Source organism: Filobasidium floriforme (assembly GCF_021052385.1).
Source record: "Filobasidium floriforme strain CBS 6241 chromosome Unknown HD553scaffold_17, whole genome shotgun sequence".
In the NCBI taxonomy this organism is placed as follows: Eukaryota; Fungi; Basidiomycota; class Tremellomycetes; order Filobasidiales; family Filobasidiaceae; genus Filobasidium; species Filobasidium floriforme.
The window spans coordinates 213,129-234,571 of record NW_025763638.1 but is presented as its reverse complement, the minus strand read 5'-3'; the positions used below and the strand labels follow the sequence as shown (position 1 = coordinate 234,571).

General features: G+C 52.0%; 7 protein-coding genes across 7 annotated transcripts; 5 read left to right on the top strand and 2 right to left on the bottom strand.

The window, feature by feature from the left end:
- Positions 1-113: 113 nt before the first annotated feature.
- On the top strand, positions 114-1,074 carry HD553DRAFT_286720 (uncharacterized protein). The gene is made up of 4 exons (XM_046178268.1): positions 114-383; positions 449-512; positions 600-688; positions 792-1,074. Exons 1-4 carry the CDS (start codon positions 209-211, stop codon positions 1,004-1,006), a joined length of 543 nt encoding a protein of 180 aa, XP_046034901.1. The 5' UTR covers positions 114-208; the 3' UTR covers positions 1,007-1,074.
- A 109-nt stretch (positions 1,075-1,183) lies between these two features.
- On the bottom strand, positions 1,184-3,203 carry HD553DRAFT_329346 (pyridoxal phosphate-dependent transferase; the record flags this gene model as incomplete). Its single annotated transcript, XM_046181920.1, has 7 exons — positions 1,184-1,433; positions 1,513-1,642; positions 1,712-1,826; positions 1,906-2,500; positions 2,755-2,948; positions 3,036-3,079; positions 3,140-3,203. The coding sequence occupies 7 exons, from the start codon at positions 3,201-3,203 to the stop codon at positions 1,184-1,186; spliced, it is 1,392 nt and encodes a 463-aa protein (XP_046034900.1).
- A 748-nt stretch (positions 3,204-3,951) lies between these two features.
- Positions 3,952-5,528, top strand: HD553DRAFT_314921 (short-chain dehydrogenase). The gene is made up of 6 exons (XM_046180416.1): positions 3,952-4,090; positions 4,168-4,425; positions 4,527-4,723; positions 4,806-4,889; positions 4,962-5,071; positions 5,146-5,528. The coding sequence occupies exons 1-6, from the start codon at positions 4,060-4,062 to the stop codon at positions 5,258-5,260; spliced, it is 795 nt and encodes a 264-aa protein (XP_046034899.1). The 5' UTR covers positions 3,952-4,059; the 3' UTR covers positions 5,261-5,528.
- Positions 5,529-8,276, bottom strand: HD553DRAFT_314918 (mannosyltransferase putative-domain-containing protein). Its single transcript, XM_046180415.1, has 7 exons — positions 6,610-8,276; positions 6,448-6,534; positions 6,342-6,359; positions 6,184-6,278; positions 5,990-6,113; positions 5,853-5,918; positions 5,529-5,782 (listed from the first exon to the last, which is right to left on the bottom strand). Exons 1-7 carry the CDS (start codon positions 7,783-7,785, stop codon positions 5,573-5,575), a joined length of 1,776 nt encoding a protein of 591 aa, XP_046034898.1. The 5' UTR covers positions 7,786-8,276; the 3' UTR covers positions 5,529-5,572.
- A 237-nt stretch (positions 8,277-8,513) lies between these two features.
- Positions 8,514-9,726, top strand: HD553DRAFT_314916 (Glyoxalase/Bleomycin resistance protein/Dihydroxybiphenyl dioxygenase). The gene is made up of 4 exons (XM_046180414.1): positions 8,514-8,647; positions 8,729-8,829; positions 8,994-9,286; positions 9,403-9,726. Exons 1-4 carry the CDS (start codon positions 8,557-8,559, stop codon positions 9,452-9,454), a joined length of 537 nt encoding a protein of 178 aa, XP_046034897.1. The 5' UTR covers positions 8,514-8,556; the 3' UTR covers positions 9,455-9,726.
- A 7,610-nt stretch (positions 9,727-17,336) lies between these two features.
- On the top strand, positions 17,337-18,887 carry HD553DRAFT_274676 (UNC-like C-terminal-domain-containing protein; the record flags this gene model as incomplete). Its single annotated transcript, XM_046177877.1, has 4 exons — positions 17,337-17,867; positions 17,925-18,386; positions 18,460-18,512; positions 18,584-18,887. The coding sequence occupies 4 exons, from the start codon at positions 17,337-17,339 to the stop codon at positions 18,885-18,887; spliced, it is 1,350 nt and encodes a 449-aa protein (XP_046034896.1).
- Positions 18,888-19,833: 946 nt separating this feature from the next.
- On the top strand, positions 19,834-21,437 carry HD553DRAFT_314910 (peptide methionine sulfoxide reductase MsrA). Its single transcript, XM_046180413.1, has 6 exons — positions 19,834-20,120; positions 20,208-20,239; positions 20,329-20,422; positions 20,541-20,696; positions 20,775-20,856; positions 20,927-21,437. Exons 1-6 carry the CDS (start codon positions 19,898-19,900, stop codon positions 21,057-21,059), a joined length of 720 nt encoding a protein of 239 aa, XP_046034895.1. The 5' UTR covers positions 19,834-19,897; the 3' UTR covers positions 21,060-21,437.
- Positions 21,438-21,443: the final 6 nt, after the last annotated feature.

Sequence of the window (21,443 nt, the reverse complement as noted above, 5' to 3'; positions counted from 1 at the left end):
TGTCTACCTCGGATGTCCGTCCGTCTCGGGGGCTATGATCACGTCATCAATCAACTCGATCGAGATCAGGAATCGGGTACGAGTACGGTAGCTCGGATCTCGTATCTGTATATCTGTTGTATATCGTCGTACGTCGTTGACTTCAGCTCCGCTCCTTCAGACCACCAAAAGTCGGAGCCAGTATCCCGCTATCGCTCCCAGGAACCTTATGAAGATCCCTTCGTCCAAAGCTCTACTGCTCAGTCTAGCCAACCTCGCCCTTCTCCGACCCGCATCGGCATTCAATCTCACTCGACAAGCTCAGGTCGCCAGACAAGTCCAGGTCATTCAGGATCAGTTTAGGATGGCTTCCACCAGTGACATCGCTCAGGAAGATATGAATGGTGAGCAACAACTACCGATCGTGGTATGGAATCGCTGATCTCACAGAACATTACCTACGTCGCAGTTGAAGGAACCAAGTTGCAACAACACGGACGACCCGAGCTGGTCACCGGATGGTTCCGTGACAAGTGAGTTGGTGCCCAACCTGCTTATCCACCACCTTGAGGCGTGTATATAATCATTCGCTGACAAGACCTGGCCCATGAATCCGGTAGCTACTGCCGACCCGACGTCAACGACCCTGGTGATCACACGATCGCTGGAATCGTGACCAAAGAATTCCTCGAATTTTCTAAAGCTCGAGGTACGCTACGCCTTCTGCCTAACTTGTCTCCTTCTCTTTGCTTCAACTTGATTTGACGTGACTGACATACCGTCCCCTTTCCCCACCACCCTCTAATCTTCAGGCAACGACCTGATGACCCAGGGACCCAAACTGACTGAAGGCTGCCGCTGGTGCCTCTGTGTCGGTCGTTGGAAAGAAGCTTTCGACGCCTACAAGTCGGGCGACCAACCTAAGAGCATCGTACCCAAGATCAACCTTCAAGGGACCGCCTTTTCTGCTACAAAGAAGATCTCTCTTGAGGATTTGAGGGCGTTCTCGGAGAATAAGAAGGACTGAGATGTTGGCAGAAAGCACGTGTATGTAATTGCTCGACTGAGAAGCGAGCGTGTTGTGATATCAAGAGTATTATTGGAATTGCATAAATATGAATGACTCCTGCTGACCACTTTCGGGTACAAGGGTCACTAGCCTGACCGTCCTTTTGGTTCCTGTTCTACATGCGCCGGTAGTGGCTTACTGGATCTTACCCTCCGCTCTCAATCTCTCCAACCTCTGCCTAATCGCCTGGCTCAAGAGCTCGAAACCCAGCTCGGCCTTGTTGTCCATGTCGACAATGGAAAAGCTGACACGCAAGAACGAGCTCTTTCCGTGATTCGGCAGAAAGGCGAAACCGGGCACGGCGAGGACTCCGAGCTCGCGGGCTTCTTTTTGGACGAGGTCGGACGAGTCGTCGATGGGGGAGACGTCGATCCACAAGAACATTCTGTATGACAAGAGGTTTTCATCTGGTCAGCTCGAAGTTTCGCGCGTTCCGCGCCAATACCATCGACATCGAGACTTACCCGGCGACGGGCGAGACCCAGGTGGCGATCCCATCCAGGTGTTTCCTCGCAATCGCCTCGAACTTGTCCCTCCTCTTGGCATAGAAAGCTGCGACCCTCTCACAGTGATCGATGAAACCTTGAATACCCCCTAGGTTTGCGAATATCTGGGTTAGCCTCAGTCGATTCCTGGCCCGAGTTTGGCTGCTAGCGGACTCACAGTAACGCAAAAGACGAAGAGCGACGGCTTGGGCGACACCATTGGGCTGCAAGTTGGCCGTCGAGGAAGCCACATCCATGGCCTTCAAGATGGCTTCCGGTCCAGCTGCGAAGCCCTGCCCAAAGAAAACCAAACAATGGCAGAATATCAATCATCTGCCTACCGACTCTTAACAGCATAAATCCGGGACTCACCAGCCTCATCCCCGAACTCAACACCTTGGAGAAACTATCGAACCTGATCACATGCCCACCCTCAGGGACTACCTGCGTCTCCAACTGGAAATACGACGGACGTCTATCCGCCGCCAAAAAGTAGTAAGGGTCGTCCTCGATGATCATGATCCCGTTTTCCACGCAGATCTTCAAGACTTCCAATTTCCTCTCCGTCGTGGATGAACATCCCGTCGGGTTGGATCCGACGGGGACGAGGTAGATCGCCTTGGGTTTGGGCTTGTCGGCCGGCCAAGAGCCGAGGACTTGACGCAAGGAATCCGGAGAGACCCCCTGATCGTCCACCTGGACTTCGATCTGGTTGACATGGAGGGTCATGAACTGGGAGATGACACCCGCATACACGGGGGTTTCCACCAAGATCGAGTCCCCCGGGTTGAAGATGGCTCCGAAAGCTTTGAACAAGAGGTCCTGACACCCTCCTCCGACGGTCACTCGCCAGGGGACTTCCTGCACCCCCTGAGCGTTGACGTCCCCCCGAAGGGCGTTGACTTCCTCCCTAGTGACTTCGCCTGTGGCTTGGTTGTCCAGTTCTCGCTTCAGCTGAGCGGTCTGGCTAGGGGTCGGGTGGTGAGGAGAAGCAGGTCGGGAAGGGTCAGGAGTGGGATCGACAGAGTTGACGGGTTTGGATTTGGTCGACGATGTAGAAGGTTGGGGGATGGGTCGGTTGTGGACCTTGGAGGTGAATTCGGTCAAGAAGGCGTTCAGTCCGGGAAGACCGGCGGTAGCGGAGCTGTTATAGCGACATGAAGATCGTTCTGAGTTCGAGAAGCTCGATCATTTCCGCGTCCCGCCGGTTGGAGGACTCACTACTGCAGAGCCTCCTCCATATCCGCTCCTTCGATCTCCAAATCCACACCCCCATCCGCCCGCTTATCCCCGTTTACATCGACTTCCTGGCTCGAAGATCCGTTTTGAAGCGAGACGGGAGTCTCCAGAGGAGGTTTGAGGTGTAGGGTCATCGAGGAAAAGGGGAACGTCTCCGGGTTGGGCTTGCCTGCGAGCTATAGACGCGGTGTCGATGTCGAACGGCAATGAGCTTGCATGTATGATGATGGATGCAACACAACGAAGAGTCGATCTTGACTTACGAAAGAGACTTTACAGTGCTTCTCCAAGGGAAACAGTCCTCGAACTGCATGAAGCTCTACCATCAGCTCTCGTGAACAACCGAGACGCATCTACTCAGACTCACTCCCGTCGGGCAAGGCCATCTTGCCCTTGTCCGAGAGGTAGTTGCTGTAGTCGAGAGGAGCCATTAGATTGTCAGATTGATGGTCAAGATACAGTTTGTGAATTATGTCTTGGACAGGGGCGAATAATGGTCGAGTTGACGATGAATTGTCGACGTCGAGAAGCTTGGAAGGTGAGGTCGGATGATAAGTACTCGTTGCCCATCATTTCGGATTTCGGCCGATCGGGGTTCTCGGGCGCTTGATCGTCTGACTCGCACTCTCTAGGCGCTCGACCGTCAATTCAAGTCATACGGCGCTTTGAAACACAGTGAGACGCAGCGATCTCATCCAGCGTATGGACGTAATGGCCTCATCCCCCAGCACATTTGGTAACCGTTCTGTGAGATTATAGTCAAGGGAGGGGAAAGGAGCGCAGGTCGGACGGCTTTGACCATGTTCGGATCGTCCGAGACCCCCACCGCCGCGCGACGTCTCATTCCTAAAAAGGTGGCTACATGGCTCGTGTCCAAGGTACGTAGTCATGGGTAGCCCTGACAACGGCGACGATGGGACGAGTGGTTAAACAGCCTACCTTAAGGTACTAGGGGGTCCACGATTCAGCCATTAAGCAAGTCCTTGTTTGAATCCTCTCCAGGCTCGAGGTGACTCTGGGAGGCAGGGGCGAAAGGCAATGTAGTCATCTTCGGATGGTTACTTGTCTTTTTTGCGATGCCGACCTCGTCGCGACTTCGAGGATGACGTGTCACACTCTGTCGAAACGGAGTGCGTGCTATATCATCGCCAGCGACTCCAGGTTTCTCGATATCAGTGTTTTTTTATATTGTATTGCATGTAATTCATGTGACAGACCGGAATACCCATAGCTTGTAGAGAAGGTACGGACCGTTACACCCAGGAACCTCATAATCTGATCACCGGCATGTCTTTTTCACCAGTCATAATCGTAACAGGTGATTTGCCCGTACTGTGTGTTTCGCCGACATCTCCATTTGTACTGATCCATGGCCCACCTCCCGCATTCCTCCAGGTGCTTCTAAAGGACTCGGTTTAGCTATAACCCAGATTCTCCTGTCGACGTTCAACGCCAAAATCGTCGCCGTCTCCAGGTCCATACCACAAGAGCTGGAAACGCTCCGATCAAGCTCGGACCACAAAGAAAGGGTCGAGATCGTGCAAGGGGATGTGGTAAGTGATGAGACTTCGGCTCATGCCGTCAAAGTCGCCTTGGAGAGATTTGGGAGGATAGACGGGCTGGTTTTGAATGCTGGGACGATCGATCCGCTAGGTCAGTGCCTCGAAACCCTCCTCGAGCTTTTCATTTGCACTCCCTTGCCTCGGCTAATAAGGACGCCTTTTCCCCCGCCTGGCTTTACCGATTTTCCGTAGGCCCCATCGCCGACCCAGAAAACACCATCGCCCAATGGGCATCCACCTTCCAGATCAACCTCTTCTCCCTCGTCTCCATGCTACAACACGCTACCCCTCACCTCCGATCCTCCGAGAACGGGGGAAAGGTGGTCATGGTCTCCAGCGGGGCAGCCACGGGGAACACGTCAGGTTGGGGATGTTACAACAGTTCAAAAGTCAGCGAGATACTTTGGGGAGGCATCGCAAATCGTGTGAAAAGTCGCTGATAGTTACGTATTCATGTCCGCTTCCGAGCAGGCGGCGCTGAACTCTCTCTGTCGGACGTACGCCAATGAGGAGAAGTCCATCACCTCCTTTGCCGTCCGACCGGGTATGGTCAATGTACGTCATAGACCACTCTCCGCGTCTCCCCGTGCTTCCTAGCTTACCCTCATTGCTCATATTCTGGGACAGACCGAGATGCAAACGAAACTCCGTGCACTGGGCGAAAAGGGGATGAACCCGGAAGAGCTCGAGAGGTTCACCACGGCTCACAAGGAAGGCAAGCTTCTGAAGCCCGAAGAGTAGGTGCCGTCCGATTGCGTGTGACGCTACCGCCACCGCAGGTATATTGACCTTTCCGCATGTATGGTTGCAGTCCCGGTTTTGTGATCGCCGCGTTGGCTGTCAAGGGTCATGAAGTCAAGGAGCTCAGCGGTCAGTTCCTGTCCTGGAATGAAGCGTCGTTATCAGCATACCAGAGGCCGCAGTGAATCCGGAAATTGAGGGGCTTCAACTAGCTGGCTCTGTCGCCCCCCTGCATGCAGTTGGGAATTACATCCAGCAGAACTAGATGCAAGCTTCCAGATTCGAACTGAAATGATCCGGGAACGACCAGGAACAGCCGGTTACCACGGTTTCATCGTAGGATGAAAAAGGGAGCCTAGGACGTCTTCAGCATGTGGGTCGAGACTATCAAGGCATGTCATGTACACCTGATCTTGGGCCTGTAATTACCCTCAAATGGGGCAGTAAATACAATATAGAAAGCTCGCACATCTATCTATCTATTTCACGTCGATGATTCAGGTTGGTATCCGGTACTTGTCTCGTTTCCGCCAACCTCCGGCTCGACCTCCTTGTCTGAAAAAGGTGTCTTCGAAGCCCTCCAGCGGCTTGCCGTGCATCTCGTCGACGCGTCTTGAGAGTACAGTCTGAGTCTTCTTTTCAGCCTCGGTAAGGCCCGCACCCTCGTCTCGAAGTTCTAGGTCGGTACACATCCCGCGAGCATTGTCCTGAGTCGAACGGTCGCAATCTCGATCAGCCTCTTACAAGGAAGGGCTCGAGGCGAAAAGATGGACTCACCCAATAGACCCACATGTGAGCCTGATTTAGCGTCGGCTCAGAGTATTCGTCCATGTTCATACGTTTCTGCCGTTTCGCGAAGGGGTTAGGTTTTCTCGCTCTGACCATCCGGTCTGCTTCAATTGTTTCGTGCTCACGATATGGGTAAATGTGCTTCCCTGCCTGACTCCACTGATATGTTTGAGCAAGTTGGAGTGTACGAACAACGGACGTTGTCGGGTCTCTTCTGCAGGCGGATCGAGTTCGTATTGCAAGATCGAGCTATCGAGGACGAAGGCGGTCAGCGATCAAATCGAGTCGAGCGGGAAGATCAGAGACGGCCTGGACATACTGCCCGCAGAACCGATCGCCGTGCATCTGACCCAGACAAGTGGCCCATCGGGACGCCCTTGTGAACGGAAGACCTAACGCGACAAACGCCCATCGCTGATGATGTTACCGCTACATCAGCTTTGCGTTCGAGACCGGAACATCTCGACTTTAGCTCACGAAAGTGTCTTTGTCCCCCTGCATCGCGTCATTTCAAGACGCCATACGATGAAGTCGAATTAGCAACCTAACGCTCAGACTTTGGTCTGTTTGTCGTCCGACTTACCCCGCACAACCTGAACCAGAAATCCTTCTCGTGTTGCATATAAGCCGCCAGATGTAGCGCTGCCATGTTCAACCCGTTATTCCCGGCCTGCGTTTGCCGTGCTACTTAGCATGCCGGATCTCATGGTCTTATCCGAGCAAACTCGCTCAACCCCGGGCTCACCTTGTCGATGACGATCTGCCCGCTCTCAAAGGTGAAGTCGTCCAGATCACAAGGCACCCCCATGATCCTCCACACGGCGTTGTCTACGTGATCTTTACTCAGATCAGGCCAGAAGACGGCTTTCCCACTCCCTGTTGCCGTGTATGACGGCGTATCGAAGAGATAAGTCGGGTCCCGTAGAGGAATGTTGTCGCTGTCCAGGTAGATGAGCTCTTTAAAGTTGGACAGGGCGATGGCGAGCCCTTTGATTTGAAAGTTCTTCCAGGCGCCTTCGTCCTTGGTGAGTCCGTAACTCGGGGGGATCTCAAAGACTTGTCCTCCGAGTGCCTCAGAGGTGATCTCTTTGTACTGCGGGGACGAAGGGGGCAGTTCGCCGGGAAAGGTCCAGATCTCGATGGGAAGGTTGACGTTGTATTCGTGTCGTAGGAAACGGAGGAGGGTTATCAAACGCGCGGTGGTATCGGCATTTCCACCGGTAGTGACGATCCCTCTTCCTTGACGGTTCGCAGTCGGGATAGGACCACGTTTTGATCGTGATCCTGATCGTGATCGCTCGGGTCCGAGGTTTCGCTTGGCATCGTGGTCCTGATCGTCGATCTTTCCATCACTGACCGCTTCTTTCCGCTCGAAGTTGATGCCCAGGTCCTCGTTGACGGCATCCAACTCTTCCTGTTCCAACTTTTCGGTCTTCCAAACGACCGTCTCCCCCCTCGAGACCAGCCCGGCGAGATGATCGACGAGGTCCACCCGTTTCTGCCGGATCACCTCGGGGGTCACGTCGTTCCTCCAGAAATCCCCATCCCCGTTCAGTTGGTCGGGGTTGACCAACCTGTCGCTGAGATCCCTAGGGCACTTCGCCTCGTTGAGATCTTTCGCTGCGTACCAGTCGAGCGCGGGGCGGGAGAGGAAATCGTACAGCTTCGAGTAGAGTTCCGGGTGGACGAGCAATGCCGCGGGCAAGGTCAAGGTCGGGTAATAGCGTTTGTATTCGTCAGGTAATCTCGGTCCCTCGGCAACAAGGGCAGTGGTATCATGGTCGCTTGGTCGAGAGATGAAATCGGGGATATAGTCCGCATAGTGTGGTCGGGCGGTGAAATGCACGAGGAGGACGGTCGAGGTGAGGAGGATGATGCAGCAGAGGAGGAGATTTGTCGGTGACCGAAGTGGCGATTTCATCCTGTCCACCCTGCCTAGTACTCCCAAGAGGAGTGATAGTGGATATCTATCTCAACACTGATGATGTAGTATGCCAAGTTGCAAGTAGTAGTATGACTGCAGTGAGAAGTTGAGAAAATGAGAAAGGAGGTCCGACGTTGCCGTTGTCGATGCGCAGATGCGGAATCTTTACGCTCAGGTCCGGATTACGTGCTGCGGCATGTTTGTTTACGATCGGGTTTGGGTTATGGCCATGGTAGAACGCTGGAAGATGTCATGAGCATGAATACGGTACACAGCCAATATATGCAACGGGAGCGATGTATCGAATCAGGTGCAGATGCTCGAGAGCTGGGCTGTGTCACGGTTCACGGCTGTCGGTCGCAGCGATCGACGTCGGAGGACCTCATATGTCTTGTTTTAAGGTTGCCATTCGCCCCTGCGGGAGCATTTCCGAGACATGACATCGGTATTTGAACCTTCACGACAGTTAGCAGGAAACAGACGATATTCGACCTCGATGTGATTCCTCGCCGCAGCGCTGATACTGTACACCCAATCCACTCCCTGTCCCATTAGTCGAGCAGGTCGATCGACCGTACTACTAGTGATGCTCTCGATGAATTACACGTCATTCCTTGTCTGATTTAGCGATCGCTTATCAAACTAATGCGACGATGATGATGATGTTTGCATGCACCCGTCCTGGCTATATATAAGTCGCAATGCCATGCAGCTCTACCTTGCGAGACCGACATCTCGAAACGAATCAAATTTTGTGTTGACATCTACATGCTCCGTGCCATCCCACTAAGAACCGCCAGGAATCTATATAATTACAGTACCATGTCCCGAGTAGCCGGTACCGAATCTTTCATCCTGAGTGAGCCACTGTGACCTCAACCGCCTCTCTGCTCTTGCATGAGCTCATGACTGACCGATGCGTATGATGATTGACCCGCAGACCACACCATGTTCAGGATCAAGGACCCCAAGGCTTCCTTGAAGTTCTACACCGAGATCTTGGGTATGGAGTTGGTCAAAAAGGCCGATGGGGGTGATTTCGTCAGTACCAGTCTCTTGTACTGCGATGGCGTTACGTCTATTCGATCCAAGCTGAACTTATTTTGCGATCTTGTCACCTTGCTGCCCTGTTCTTCTGGGCGTCCGACTTCTACACTCTGTCCGCTCGACTCCGAAACAAACACGACGCAAAACGCACCCCGCAGACCAACTACTTCCTCGCCTTCCCCTCCCCCGAACTCGCCTCCCTCTCCGCCGAAGAGAAAGAAGCTCGAGCGACCTCCATCCCGGGCGTCCTCGAACTGTGCCACAACTGGGGTACCGAGGATCCTTCCCAAAACTTTGAAGGGTACACGAACGGGAACGAGGAGGGCAAGAAGGGGTTCGGACATATTGCCGTCTCGGTGGACGATGTGCAGAAGAGTTGTGATAGGTTTACCGAATTGGGGGTCGAGTTCAAGAAGAGGCCCGAGGAGGGCAAGATGAGGAACATTGCCTTGTGAGCTTTTCCCGCTTCCGGCATCATTGTTGGTTGATTGCTGGGAGGGCAGGATGTCTGATGATCTCTACCATTCTTTTTCCCCTTCGCCTCTCGTCTTGCCGACCAACGAGTAGCATCTACGACCCGGACCACTACTGGATCGAGATCGTCCCCAAGAGGCTCTGAACTGAGTCTAGCATCAGCGGGTCAAGGAAGGTTGCAAAGTTATAATGTGAATGGATGCAGAGCAATTTCCAAGTTATTGGAACATGGGTTGAGGTCGGAAGGGATTGAGCATGTGAAGGGCTGTAAGAAAAAGAAATAACGTGATGATTCATTGAGAAAAGAAGACATGAATACGCTCTTAACAATCTTACAAGGCGTTCCATTGATAGAGTGACCAATCCAAGCGAGGATCTGTCGGTGAGGTCCGGCTTATCGACCGTTCTCTAAAGCCGTACTTATTCCATTACGAAGACAACCTTCCTAAGACGGGATGACAATCAACTACCGACAACATCCGCAGCAGCACGTCTTGAAAGAGCTTGTAAGGGCGTTGGAGTCCAAGTCATTCCAGGTTCTGAATTGCATTCTCCGGCAAACTCCACTCCAAACCTAATCTTGTGTTCAATATACTCTGGCACGCAACGTTCAGGTTCTTATAGAGAATGGTGGAAGCTGTTCATGTAAAGGGAAAACATACAGGGAGCGACATGACATGGCAGGTATACAGTCTGGGACACAAAGTCTCTTTCATCTCAGGTGTAGCAAATATAGGCTAGAGATCATCTAATTGATCGTCTTGCTGTGCGCTTCTTGGAACACGCGCACCGCATCATCGCATCCCTTAGCCTTGTACTCCGGCACTTTGCTCTGTCCGAAATTGAAGGCCTTCTTCAGAGCTGCCCTGTATCCAGCCCACTCGAACTCTGGCCTGAGATCTTTGATCCAAATATCAAAGTATGAGAAGATGAGGTTTTCGAGCTTGTCGGCATCGTAATGACATTCCAGCCACTCGCGTCGAAATCCAGTCTCATCAAATGGCACAAGCCAAGGTGGTGGGTTCGAGCTGTTCATGCTGGATTTGGTGTCGTGTCCCTCTTGCTGAGGCGGTTGTATTTGCAAGCGCTGCTGAGTTCCGGTGCTCGAGGCGGGCATCGTCCCCGTATACACAGACGTATCGATGGCGGTAGCGCCTGCGGGGGGATTCCCAGTGTAGGTCGTAGACAAGGTTTCGACCGATTGTCGTGGATCCGCGCCAAAAGCAGACGAGCCGTTTCTCTGTTCGGCTGTACGCCTGCGACTCCTTCGGTCGGATGTCCTGTTGGAGAAATAACTTGACATGTCGTCGTATTGTCTTGAGGCGAATGATCTATGTTCTGTATCTCTGGGAAGCCAATGCCGCGAACAGAATTGCTTTATAGCTAAACGCTGGGTTTAAACCGATGAGATCGAGTCCGCTTTTGTTCGGCATTCGGCGCGGGACAATCGACACGAATCTCCTTGCGCCCTCCGTTGTGTGACTCGCTCTCCATTGTGTTCTGCGGGAGACAACTCAAAGGAAAGGTGATGCAGTGAAAGTCATACCGAGGTTAGCTTATCCGAAAGAGACACCTTGGAGTCCGGTTTCATTCTCCGCACGAGCTAACCAGCAAATCGCCGTCAGGCAAATCTCTGTCGACGCAATCCGGGCCTGCTGAAGCCTTATGGTCCGTTCATCCGCCTGTTCTTGTCGCATTCTGTAAAAATTGTATGAATACGTACTACGGAATGGCTATCTTGACCTGTTCGCAGTAGTTGGCGTTGCTCGTCGCAGTCATCCAGTCTGAGAAGAATGACATAAATGATGGCTTGTAAATGATGCACCCCTTTGCGTACTTTCGATCCTGCTTAGAACTTGAGATGTAGGCAAAGTGCCTCAAGCGCTCTGCCAGTCACGAGATACCATTTTTGAATCTTCTGGAAGCGGCCTCTTCTTGTCTCGGATCGTAAATAGAGATCTGATCGCTAACAAAGGGTTCCCTGTACGCGCGAATTTTACTGTAGCTTCGATAACACTCTGGCGTCAGAAGGCGCGGCTATAGATGCTAAGTTACAGTAGGGATGTCAAAGATCACTTGACTGCTGCTTCTTGTCCTGCTATTATCTCTTCGACATTTGCATCGCTATCACCTGAGAGAAGCCGGAAAAAGAGCATTGCGCGAAGCTTCTGGCATAAACAAAGAACGCTGTGCTGTGAGCCTATGACTCGAGTCGTGTCCACCAACTTTCTGATTCCTTACGCCCTGAGCAGATCAGGCCGTCTAACCATCCTCACATTATGATGCGGGTTGATATGGCGAGTACAAAGTCTACCATAGCCTATCTTGTTGGTGCTTTGACTGTGTGGTAGAGTGATCATTAGCGAATGCAAATGGCTGCACCATACGATAGAGTAGATGGATATCGATGACCAGGGATCTTAGTAATTGATAAGTTTGAGCTTGACTACGACGGGCTGGATTTCAACCCAACAATACCGACCATGAAATGGACTATTCATCCAGGTAGATAGCGACAGGCTCAGATGACGTCTCAAGATACAAGCCTCATTCTGCTCGGCGTTTCATGAAACTCCAAGCAGAGCCCTTCGACGGCAGTTTCTGGCGCCGAAGCCGTGTTCCCCCCCTCATTTCAACTTGTCCAGCAGGGGGCTCGATAGGTTTCATACCCTGTTTGACTACAGGTATCACCGATTTTGGACCTCTATTCTGTATTTGGGCTTCTTTCCTTAGATGTGCTATACGAGTACTTTGCATAGCTGGATCGTTGATGGAATACTGAAGTGCCTCAACAGTCCCTCTCTGCGAAATTTTGTCGTTTTCTACAAGGCGTCTGCTCTTCATACTGCTCGCTGCATGTGTCGTCTCCTGACTTTGACCGTCCGTAAGAGAACTTATATCAGTTGTTCCGCCGACAGATGAGGTAGATGGCCACCCCATATCCGAGATGAACGATCCTAGTTTGGTACCGAGATTGCTGAACATCCCCGTTACACCAGAATCAGATAGCGCCGGGGGAAAGCTCGTTGCTCGTGAGCTCAATGTATTTGAAGCACTCGAAAGAGAGCTTTTGGTATCCGACAACAAGCTAGTCATGTTGAGTTGATTGGACTGTGGATAGTAAATTGTACCAATTGCGATTTGGTGGTTATCACTCAGCTTCGCTCACAAGCAGAGTTATAACCTGTTCAGGTACCCCATATTGATACACTTGTCTCAGTCACAGACGATGTAGGTCGACATGATTCTTCCTTTCTGCAGTGAAACGTCAAGGGGTTCAGTGTTTCAAGTGAGAAAGCCTGTCCTTGGCACTCGCGTGAGCGGGAATAGCGGAAAGCAGGCATTGTAATCATATAGTTACTGATCTGCATTGCGCAATCGCTTCATGAAGAGTATGATTGTTCACCGAGACAAAATGGCTTTTCAAAACAATGTTACATGATCATGTCTTTTCCTGATTGTGTCCCGCCTCTTGTGCCGCCTCGATACTCTTTTGACTGCGGCGTCGATCGCTATTGCAGGGTTTACGGTTCCCACGGTTACGAGTCCTTCTGGTCGAGGTAGGCCCGGTCCTGACACGTCAGCGTCTCTCGTCTTCGCCTGCACAGCTCATTATCAGCTCGTCAGATCTCGAGGTACATGTAACTTATAGTAGAAGCGAAGCGGAACAAACCCTGCTCATCAGAATCTCCTGGACCTATCCTGCTGAAATTCTGATCGTAACCCGAGTCAACTGAAGGTTGCACATGGGCACTCCAAGTGATCGAATGCATGAGGATCCGGTTCAAATACGCGGTCTCCACAGAACCATGTTGTTGCACAAAACTTGGCGTCATGGGCCCGTAAGCGGGGATACTGCTATTCCCAAAGTCTTCCCACAGGGTAGAACCTCCACTTGCAGCTGGAGTGTTTGACATGACTTTAATCTCTTCCGGAGTGCTGAAGATCGTTCCTTTTTTTCGATACAAACTCTCAAGGATGTTCCGTACTGTGCCTCCTGCTTGTCAAGAGATTCATGATTATATACAAACTGCTGCCAATGATCGCGTTAGATGACGTACCACACACAACCTTTGTCGGTCGAGGTTACTCTTGGAGGGACCGCAGATGTCTCGCCTGGTGGGACAGCACCATAGGAGCCTCTCTCTATTCCGGATTCATCCACGGTCTCACTCGGTACCCTCAGCTTTATACGAGTCGATGGACATGGAATAATCTCGTATCCCTGCCACCTAGCCTCGTATACAACAAATCCTGACTCCAGGCTCTTCAGACCGTACTATAGTGTAGGGCAAGATACAATAACAAAGAAGCGTACGTGCTAATGTAGCGCCATGAGACCCGAGCTGTCGCTTGACTCAGTGGCAGATCTTATTATACTACAGATTACTGCCTTGGGGAAACATATCGTGATTCCTGATCGGTTTGGCGTGACCCCTGATCGAGGACATAGGCTAGGAGCAGGTCAATCAACGATACGATGACAGAGAACTCTTGAGGTCCGTGCAAATATATACAAATCGAATCTCGACGAGATGCGCCATAGTATGACTGCTCAAGGCTTCCATCTTGCCGACATTCACTTCTGTGAGTCATCCTTGAACGGGCGCAACAGACTGGCGCACACTTTGCGCATCCGCCCCTTCCTTTTGGGAGCGCGAGTAGCGATATCTTTCAGGAACGCCTCGTGCTCCAGGGTTTTCCTGGATCTGGTCTGATCATCCTCTTGCAATCTCTGTCCTCGATCCTCCGTACCGTGAGGCTCCTGAGAACCGAAAGTCCTCGTATCACTTCCAGACACTTCGTAGTCACTCCCACTTTTCATGATAGTAGCAGTACCCTCAGCAGGACGATTGAAGGAGTGGAGATCACTCGTAACACGTATTGGTTTGCCGACTGAATGGCTCGCTCATCAATGCACTATATTAGAACCCTCGAAAACGATAATCAGGATGGAAGACGGACGAAAGAGGACGCACCTGCTGCGTCGAGGGTGTCTTCTTCTTCTGGAATAGTATCTTCGAAAAAAGAGACGCTGTTCGTAGCGCCTCGACTATTGATGCTACTCTCACCGCCTGGTTTCTGAACGGTGGACATGATTAGATTGCTTCTCAGATGTTTTACTATTGATTGATTGGAAGGATAGAACGCAGTGCATATTTTCGATCCTTGAGATAACAGCCTTTTTATATACATTCTTCCTATGATAACTACGCCATATGATGCCACAGACGTATCCTTTGTTCCAATCAAATCTTGCCTTCGGGGGCTGCTATAGGTACTATATCGCTCGAAGCGGCAGCCTACAGCTCAGCATCGCGAGAACTCGACTCGCCCGTCTTTTCCGAATGTCGTAACTTGACTTCGGCTGTCCGAGATATATAATCGCACGCATATTCTCATGACCTCTTCACTGACTTCATGAACAGGCGTACCGGTATGAGTTTCGCCTTGCGATTGCCAAGGGGGATACTGAACCGGGTCTCGTGATCACGCGCATCCTTTCAGTTCGATATCAGACAATTTCGTGATTCGTCAGTCTAGGAGCTGATACCACCTGAATAGTTTGGAATCGTCTTTGACTTCGGTCGAGGTAATCATGACTAACCTAATTCCATCATCACCAAAACTACCTGATTGAGCAGACAATGCATGCAAATGTGGACAAAAAGAAAGTTTCGAGGAGACATGAAACGCGATCATTTGTTGCGCGAGAACCGATCACGTGACCCAAATTACATCAACCACCCCCTCTCGCGACGCGACCTCAGGTTCATCATCTCAATTCCATCAAGCAGCCATCATCTTCATCATCCTCGATCCTCATAGGAAATCAAAAGAAACTCGAGTAGTTCGAACAATTCGACATTCCTATCCTGGTTAGCTACAATCGATCTATTCATCCTAGTGAAGCCGGTCGAAAAGAGCCTCTCCATAGCTCCCCGTCAAACAGGGATTCAACATCGTCATCACCTCGACAACAAAACAAACAACAAACAATCAACAACGACCTTCTTCAAACGACATCAAACATCTACCTTTCGAACAAACCATCACCTGATAGACTTTACATGCCGATAGAGGCTAAGGATACTCCCTTCACAAGTAGTACTAGTACGAGTGTCAAGTGAGTACCCAAACGAGCTGGCAAACGAAACTACCTTGCAATCAGCGAGCTGATTCGCTCACTCGCATTCCACCTACTTCCTACTTCGCTTTTGCTTCACAGCGTCGCTCTGGCGATGTCTCAAGCTAGACAAACGAACAACATGCCTAGAATCAACGGTAACGCTAGCCAGATCCACGATTTCCCTCCTTACAACAAGTCCTCCCAAGCTAGCTCCAAAACCACATCCACTTCTACCGCCATCACCAAGACGGTTGCTCGGTCGAGAGTTCCTAAGACTCCTTCGGGGTCGAACAATATGGCTACTTCCTCTTCTACCTCTCAAAACAACAACAGCAATAATAACCTCAACGTCGATCTCCTAGAATCCCGTCGTTCAGACCGGGCCAAGACCCCGCTGGAAGAACTCCGGGATACGATCGTCCAGCCCCTGACCAAATTCTCCATGGTCGGCATCGGACGTCTTCGATCTACGTCGAAATCCAGCTTATCTCCTCCGCCTTCGTTGCATAACGAGAGCACCACGTTGGATTCGGTTGGAGAGGACACTACGCCGATGGATTATTCGAGGTTGGAAAGGGAGGTTCAGGCGGAGAAGCTCGGACATGGGTTTCAGTTTCAACAACCCCGTCAGATCAACCCTCAATTACAACCACAGCCTCAACAACAGAAGCAACACCTCCAGCCTTCCCGCCCCGCTCAATCTCAGTCCGGCCAATCCCGAATGTCTTACCAGCAGACCGTTACTCAGAACGGTACCGTCCGCCCTCGTAACCCTAAGAAAAACATCGATAAGAAGGCGTACGAGTACACCGAAGAAGGGATGAGCGAGGACGATCTGGACGTGCCTGCCGAGGTTGGGATTGCCACCCGTCTACCTGTCAGGTCGACGAGGTTGTCGAACTCTCAGAGTACGCATGCTAGGCCGAGGATGAACCTGAATGGGAGCAGGAACGGCAATGGGAATGGGAACGCGAGCGGACGAGGAGGTGTTCTTTCTCCGCCACCGGAATCCTTATCCGGGTCGAGCGAGCGGAACGATGGAAATGACGATGATGACGAAGAAGAGGACGAGGATGTCTTTGGGACCAAACGTCAGCCCGTCCGGGGGTACCAGTACAATAAACGAGCCCAGATGCAGCACCAACGTGAAAGGCGTGGGACGACACCTCGTCGCCAATTCCTTGACGACGAAGAAGAAGGGACTACCGCTGTGGAGGACAACAAGCAGAGCGTTATGGGTACGGATCTTCGGGCACAAGAGGATGACGAGGCGTATGCCAAAGAGAAGGCGCCGTTTAACCGGGCTGGATCGAGGTTTAGCTCGAAAGCTAGGGCGTCGCCGGGAGTCGTGTATACGGGGACGAAGAGGAAGCGGGTGGTCCTGCCTGAAAAGAGAAATGTGAGTAGCCCATGCAACGGAGCGTCACTGTGTGGTAACATCGGCTTATAAGGTATGTTACCGTTCGTTGTACAGGCTGTTCGAAGGTTCTTCTCGACGTTCGGAATTGAAGGCATGGACGGACCATCGCTAGCCAAGCTGCTCGGGCTCATCCTGCTCGTCTTCTGGGCCGGACTCGCAGTCAGACATACATGGCGTGAGATCCAGGAGACGATCAACTCGATCAGAGGGGTCGGGAGGAGTTCGGTCGGGCTGCCCCCCGCGCAAGACTTAACTGGGGATTCGACTTGGAAGTATTACCATGACGAGACCGTTCAGCGATTGGACGGTCAGGCGGGGGAGATCAAGGAGATCGAGGGAAGGTTGCGGTCGTTGACGACGCAGGTACAGAGCGCTGCGACGGGGCTCACGCGGAGCGACTTGGACCGATCTCAGAGGGACGTAAGGACAGAGTTCCAGAAGCTTCGAGCCGAGGATCAGGTGAAGATCGGCAAGGAGATGGAGGGCGTCAACGGTGCGGTGATGCGGCTGAAGGAGGAGATGAACCGGTTGAAGAGCGAGACAGGCAAGGGGAATACCGAGGTCATGAAGGAGCTTCGACGCATCGAGACGCTCATGAAGGATCATAAACGAAGCACTAGCAACGACATGTCCGAAGTCAAGGCGAGGCTGTCAAAGGTCGAGACCGAGATGCTTAAAATGTTCGACGAGAAGTTATGGAAACAGACCTTGGAGAGGATCCTGCCGACTTTTGTCCCGTTCCACCGTGATGGATCCGGCAAGATGCGCGTGGACCCCCTGTTCTGGACCGAGATGAAGAAGATGTTTGCTAGCGAGAGGGCTGTCACCGATTCGGCACCCCGACAACAACCCGATCATCAGCCTAGCTGGAAGGACTTTATCGAGGAGAATGACGAAAAGCTCAAACGATGGTTGCAAAATTCTCTCGGCGACAAGGCCTTTTACACCGAGTCGATGCACTCGGGCGTATTCCAAGACTTGCTCGATGACGAGGTAGCCAAACTCAAGGTCAGCTTGCTCGAGGACATGAGAGCTCGTGCCGCCGAGGGCGACAAAAAGGTCAAGCGTGAGCTCGACCAGATGCGCACCGAGGCTCGTGAGGCTGCCGGACTCCGCTGGGGTCAAAAGGTCTCGGATGACGTACTCGTCGATTCGGCATTCAGCGTACAACAATTGATCGACCACGCCTTGCTCACGTACTCGAAGGACACCATCGCCAAGGCCGATTACGCGTTGGCCAGCAGCGGAAGCACCGTCTTGAACCATCAGACGTCGCCTTCGCTCGAACTCACCCGCCCCGGCTTCCTGGGCCGTATGTGGGGACGAAAGGCGAGGGCTAGGGATCCCCGCGTCGCGCTTCAAGGGCTCAACGATCCTGGTTACTGCTGGGCCTTTGCCGGATCCAAGGGTTCTCTAGGGATCGGTCTCGCTAGCAGGATCCGGGTTACCGATATCACCATCGAACACGCCGCCAGGGAGTTGGTGCCGAAGTCGGCTCTGAGCAGCGCACCCAGGGATGTCGAGATGGTGAATTTGCGATTGTTCTCATCATGAGTCCTGTTAGACTTGAAGACTGATTGTGTTCTCTCCATGTTGATAGTGGGCTATCCCCGCAACTCCCGAAGAACACCAGAAGATTGAGAGTTGGCTCGAGTGGAACCCGTAAGCGCCGCTGAGTCGATGCGTGATCATGCAGTCACTGATCTGATACCCTGACTCAACAGTGATCACCAAGGCGATCGTATCGCTCCTGCTCCTGGAGCTCTCCTCCTCATGACCGCGGAATACGATCCCCACACGGAGCGACCTCTGCAAACCTTCCAAGTTCCTCATCAGATTCAGGAACTCGGTGTCGTGACCGAGAACGTAGTGACCAAATTCAACGAAAACTGGGGTGCCGAATACACCTGTCTCTACCGAGTGAGTGGAAGACGAGTGTTAGGGAACTGCAACGTGATGACAGACATTGACCTGGAATGTTCCTCATTCAACAGCTTCGAGTCCACGGTGAACCTATCTAAACCATAACGACGCCACCCTCACGTCAAGACGCCAAGGCGCAACATCGAATCAACAATCACCCTAGCCTCGGCATTCGGTTCTCAATTACGGCCATATCTCAGGCTTCGCGGAATTCACGACTTTTCCCCTTACGACCTCTTTACGCCCTTCCCGACTTTATTCCTTTCACGGCGGTCCTGTCTGCGGGTGGATTTCGAACACGACACACGACTCAACCAATATCAATTTCGAGCTACAACCACCGGAAGGAAACAAAAAGGTTCAGGATCATCCAATCCGGATCGATCTTTGTCGGCCTTATCATGCATCGATACGATACTCTGCAATGTCTAGCGCCTTTGCGCATTCTTGCAGAGCATTCGGCATTGATGCATGCGTGGCCTATGGGATCGAAAGGACCCTCTATATCCGGCAATGTCGAGCTTTCGAGCAGGCTTCCCGGGATGCGGATTACCTGAACTACTTTGGCGAATACGACCCAGCGCGTTCCTCGTCAAAGGGGTTTACGTTTATCGTCTCGTTTTGGATAGCGGGAACGCTATACAGTAGCTCTTCTCAATGGTCGACAAGCTACGTCTTGTCTTGGCATCTTCACTCGGCGGATCCGGACTCTCGAACGGGGAGATACTTCAAGTCTTCGTTATGGCAACTTCACACACACCCACTGTTTTCGGGTCTTCGACTGGGTCTTTCATAATGTCACACGACACCTTCTCATTTCGGATCTCTGTCCTAGTTCCGTCCTCCATGTATCATTGTATAACTGTAGTTGCTTTCTCGAACCGATGTCAGTCTGAACGAGCGATGGATTTACGCACATCTCGGTTGTTTTGTGGGTGGGGAGCGATGCCGAGATGCCGAGATATATCTGGTCACGTGATCCCTTCACCTTTTGATTCGTAATCGATGCGTCGCCTCTTTGGATCGATCGCACCATCGCCACACCCGACTCGCCCACATGCTGCACCTACAACTTCAATGATCCATTCGCAACCTCCCTCGACGTCTTCTTCACCATGCCCAGATACCTAACCTTCGCCTTCTTGATAATCGCCATCTTTCTCGCCTTTCAAAATCAATCCATCTCACCGATCCAGGATTACATGCTCCGACTGAAGAACTTTTTGGCTCCATTCACCACTTCTGCCGCATCCAACATGGTCCACTCGAAACCCGCCCCCGCTCCTACCGTCCAGACGGCTATCAAGGAGAAGGAGAGCTTGACTGCCGGTGAAGGAGGTTAGTTTCATGGCTTCCAAGGTGTAAGGTCAGATTGACTCTCGATGGGTGGCTGATGGGGATGTGTTGGTTTTGCGGCGTTTGTAGTCGAGACCGCCGTCTTTGCCAACGGGTGCTTCGTAAGTCTTCTCTTCGCTCCCTGTCCCCCTCTGATCTTTCGCCGGTGTGAGTGGGCGCTGACCGATGGTGTTGTTTGTGTGTTGTATAGTGGGGAACCGAGCACCTCTTCAAGGTCTATTACGGCGATCTGCCTAAATTCTCAGCTGTCTCCGGGTACACTGGTGGACACGCTAACAACCCTAGTAAGCAACCCTAGACCCTTTTCTTTTTCCCCTCTTGCTCTTTCCTATCATGTCTCGTGTCCCTATCTCGCATCGTACCTAAATTTAACTTCACTGACAACGCGATCGCACTTTGCAGCCTACCGAGAAGTCTGTTCAGGAAATACCGGGCACGCGGAGTCCGTCAAGGTGACCTGGCAGACCGGTTCGGTCGGGTACGGAGAACTCGTCGAGTTTTTCTTCAGGACGCATGACCCGACGACCGTTGATAGGCAGGGACCTGATAGGGGAAGCCGTGAGTTCCAGCTGTTGTCTAAGGGCGAGAAGGCAGTGAGGCTGATTTTGCTGTTTAATTTGCGGTCTGGGTTGGTAGAGTACCGATCGGCTCTGTTTTACACTACGCCGGAGCAAAAAGAGATCGCTGAGAAGGTCACCGCCGAGGTTCAGGAGAAGCAGTGCGTCGCTCTCTATACTGTATCATGTCATATACGCCTTTGCTGACCGAATGACCACCCCGATTGATAGCCTCAAGGGAAGGACGATCGTCACCCAGCTCGCACCCCTCGGGAAGTGGCACGACGCCGAAGGGTACCACCAGAACTACCTGTTCGACAACCCGAGCGGGTACCAGTGCCCTACTCATAGGATGTATTGGTAGAGGTAGACCAGCCTCTCTAGGCGGTCGTCGTGGTTTGAGAACGTGTAATGCAGACAAGGGAACAAGAATAAATATATTTGAATCGTCAGAAGGTCGGGATCACAGACGGTTTCGGCCAATCCGGGATGGCTTTTGTTGAGCTGAATGTCAACTTGCCCTTGCGAATCAACCATGTAAAGCGTCTCAATCATATGGTTGACCAAGTCATCCGGGCAATGTAGACGGTTACGGTTCTAGAAGATGGCAACAATCAATTCTTTCTTGAATAACTCGTTAACATGAGACTGTTTCTCAAATGACTGCCTGTAACGATTGTGCCAGTTCAGCTGGATGGTTGGAGATCGAGATAAGGCATGTTGAGCACCTGTTGGAGTACTTGGCTTG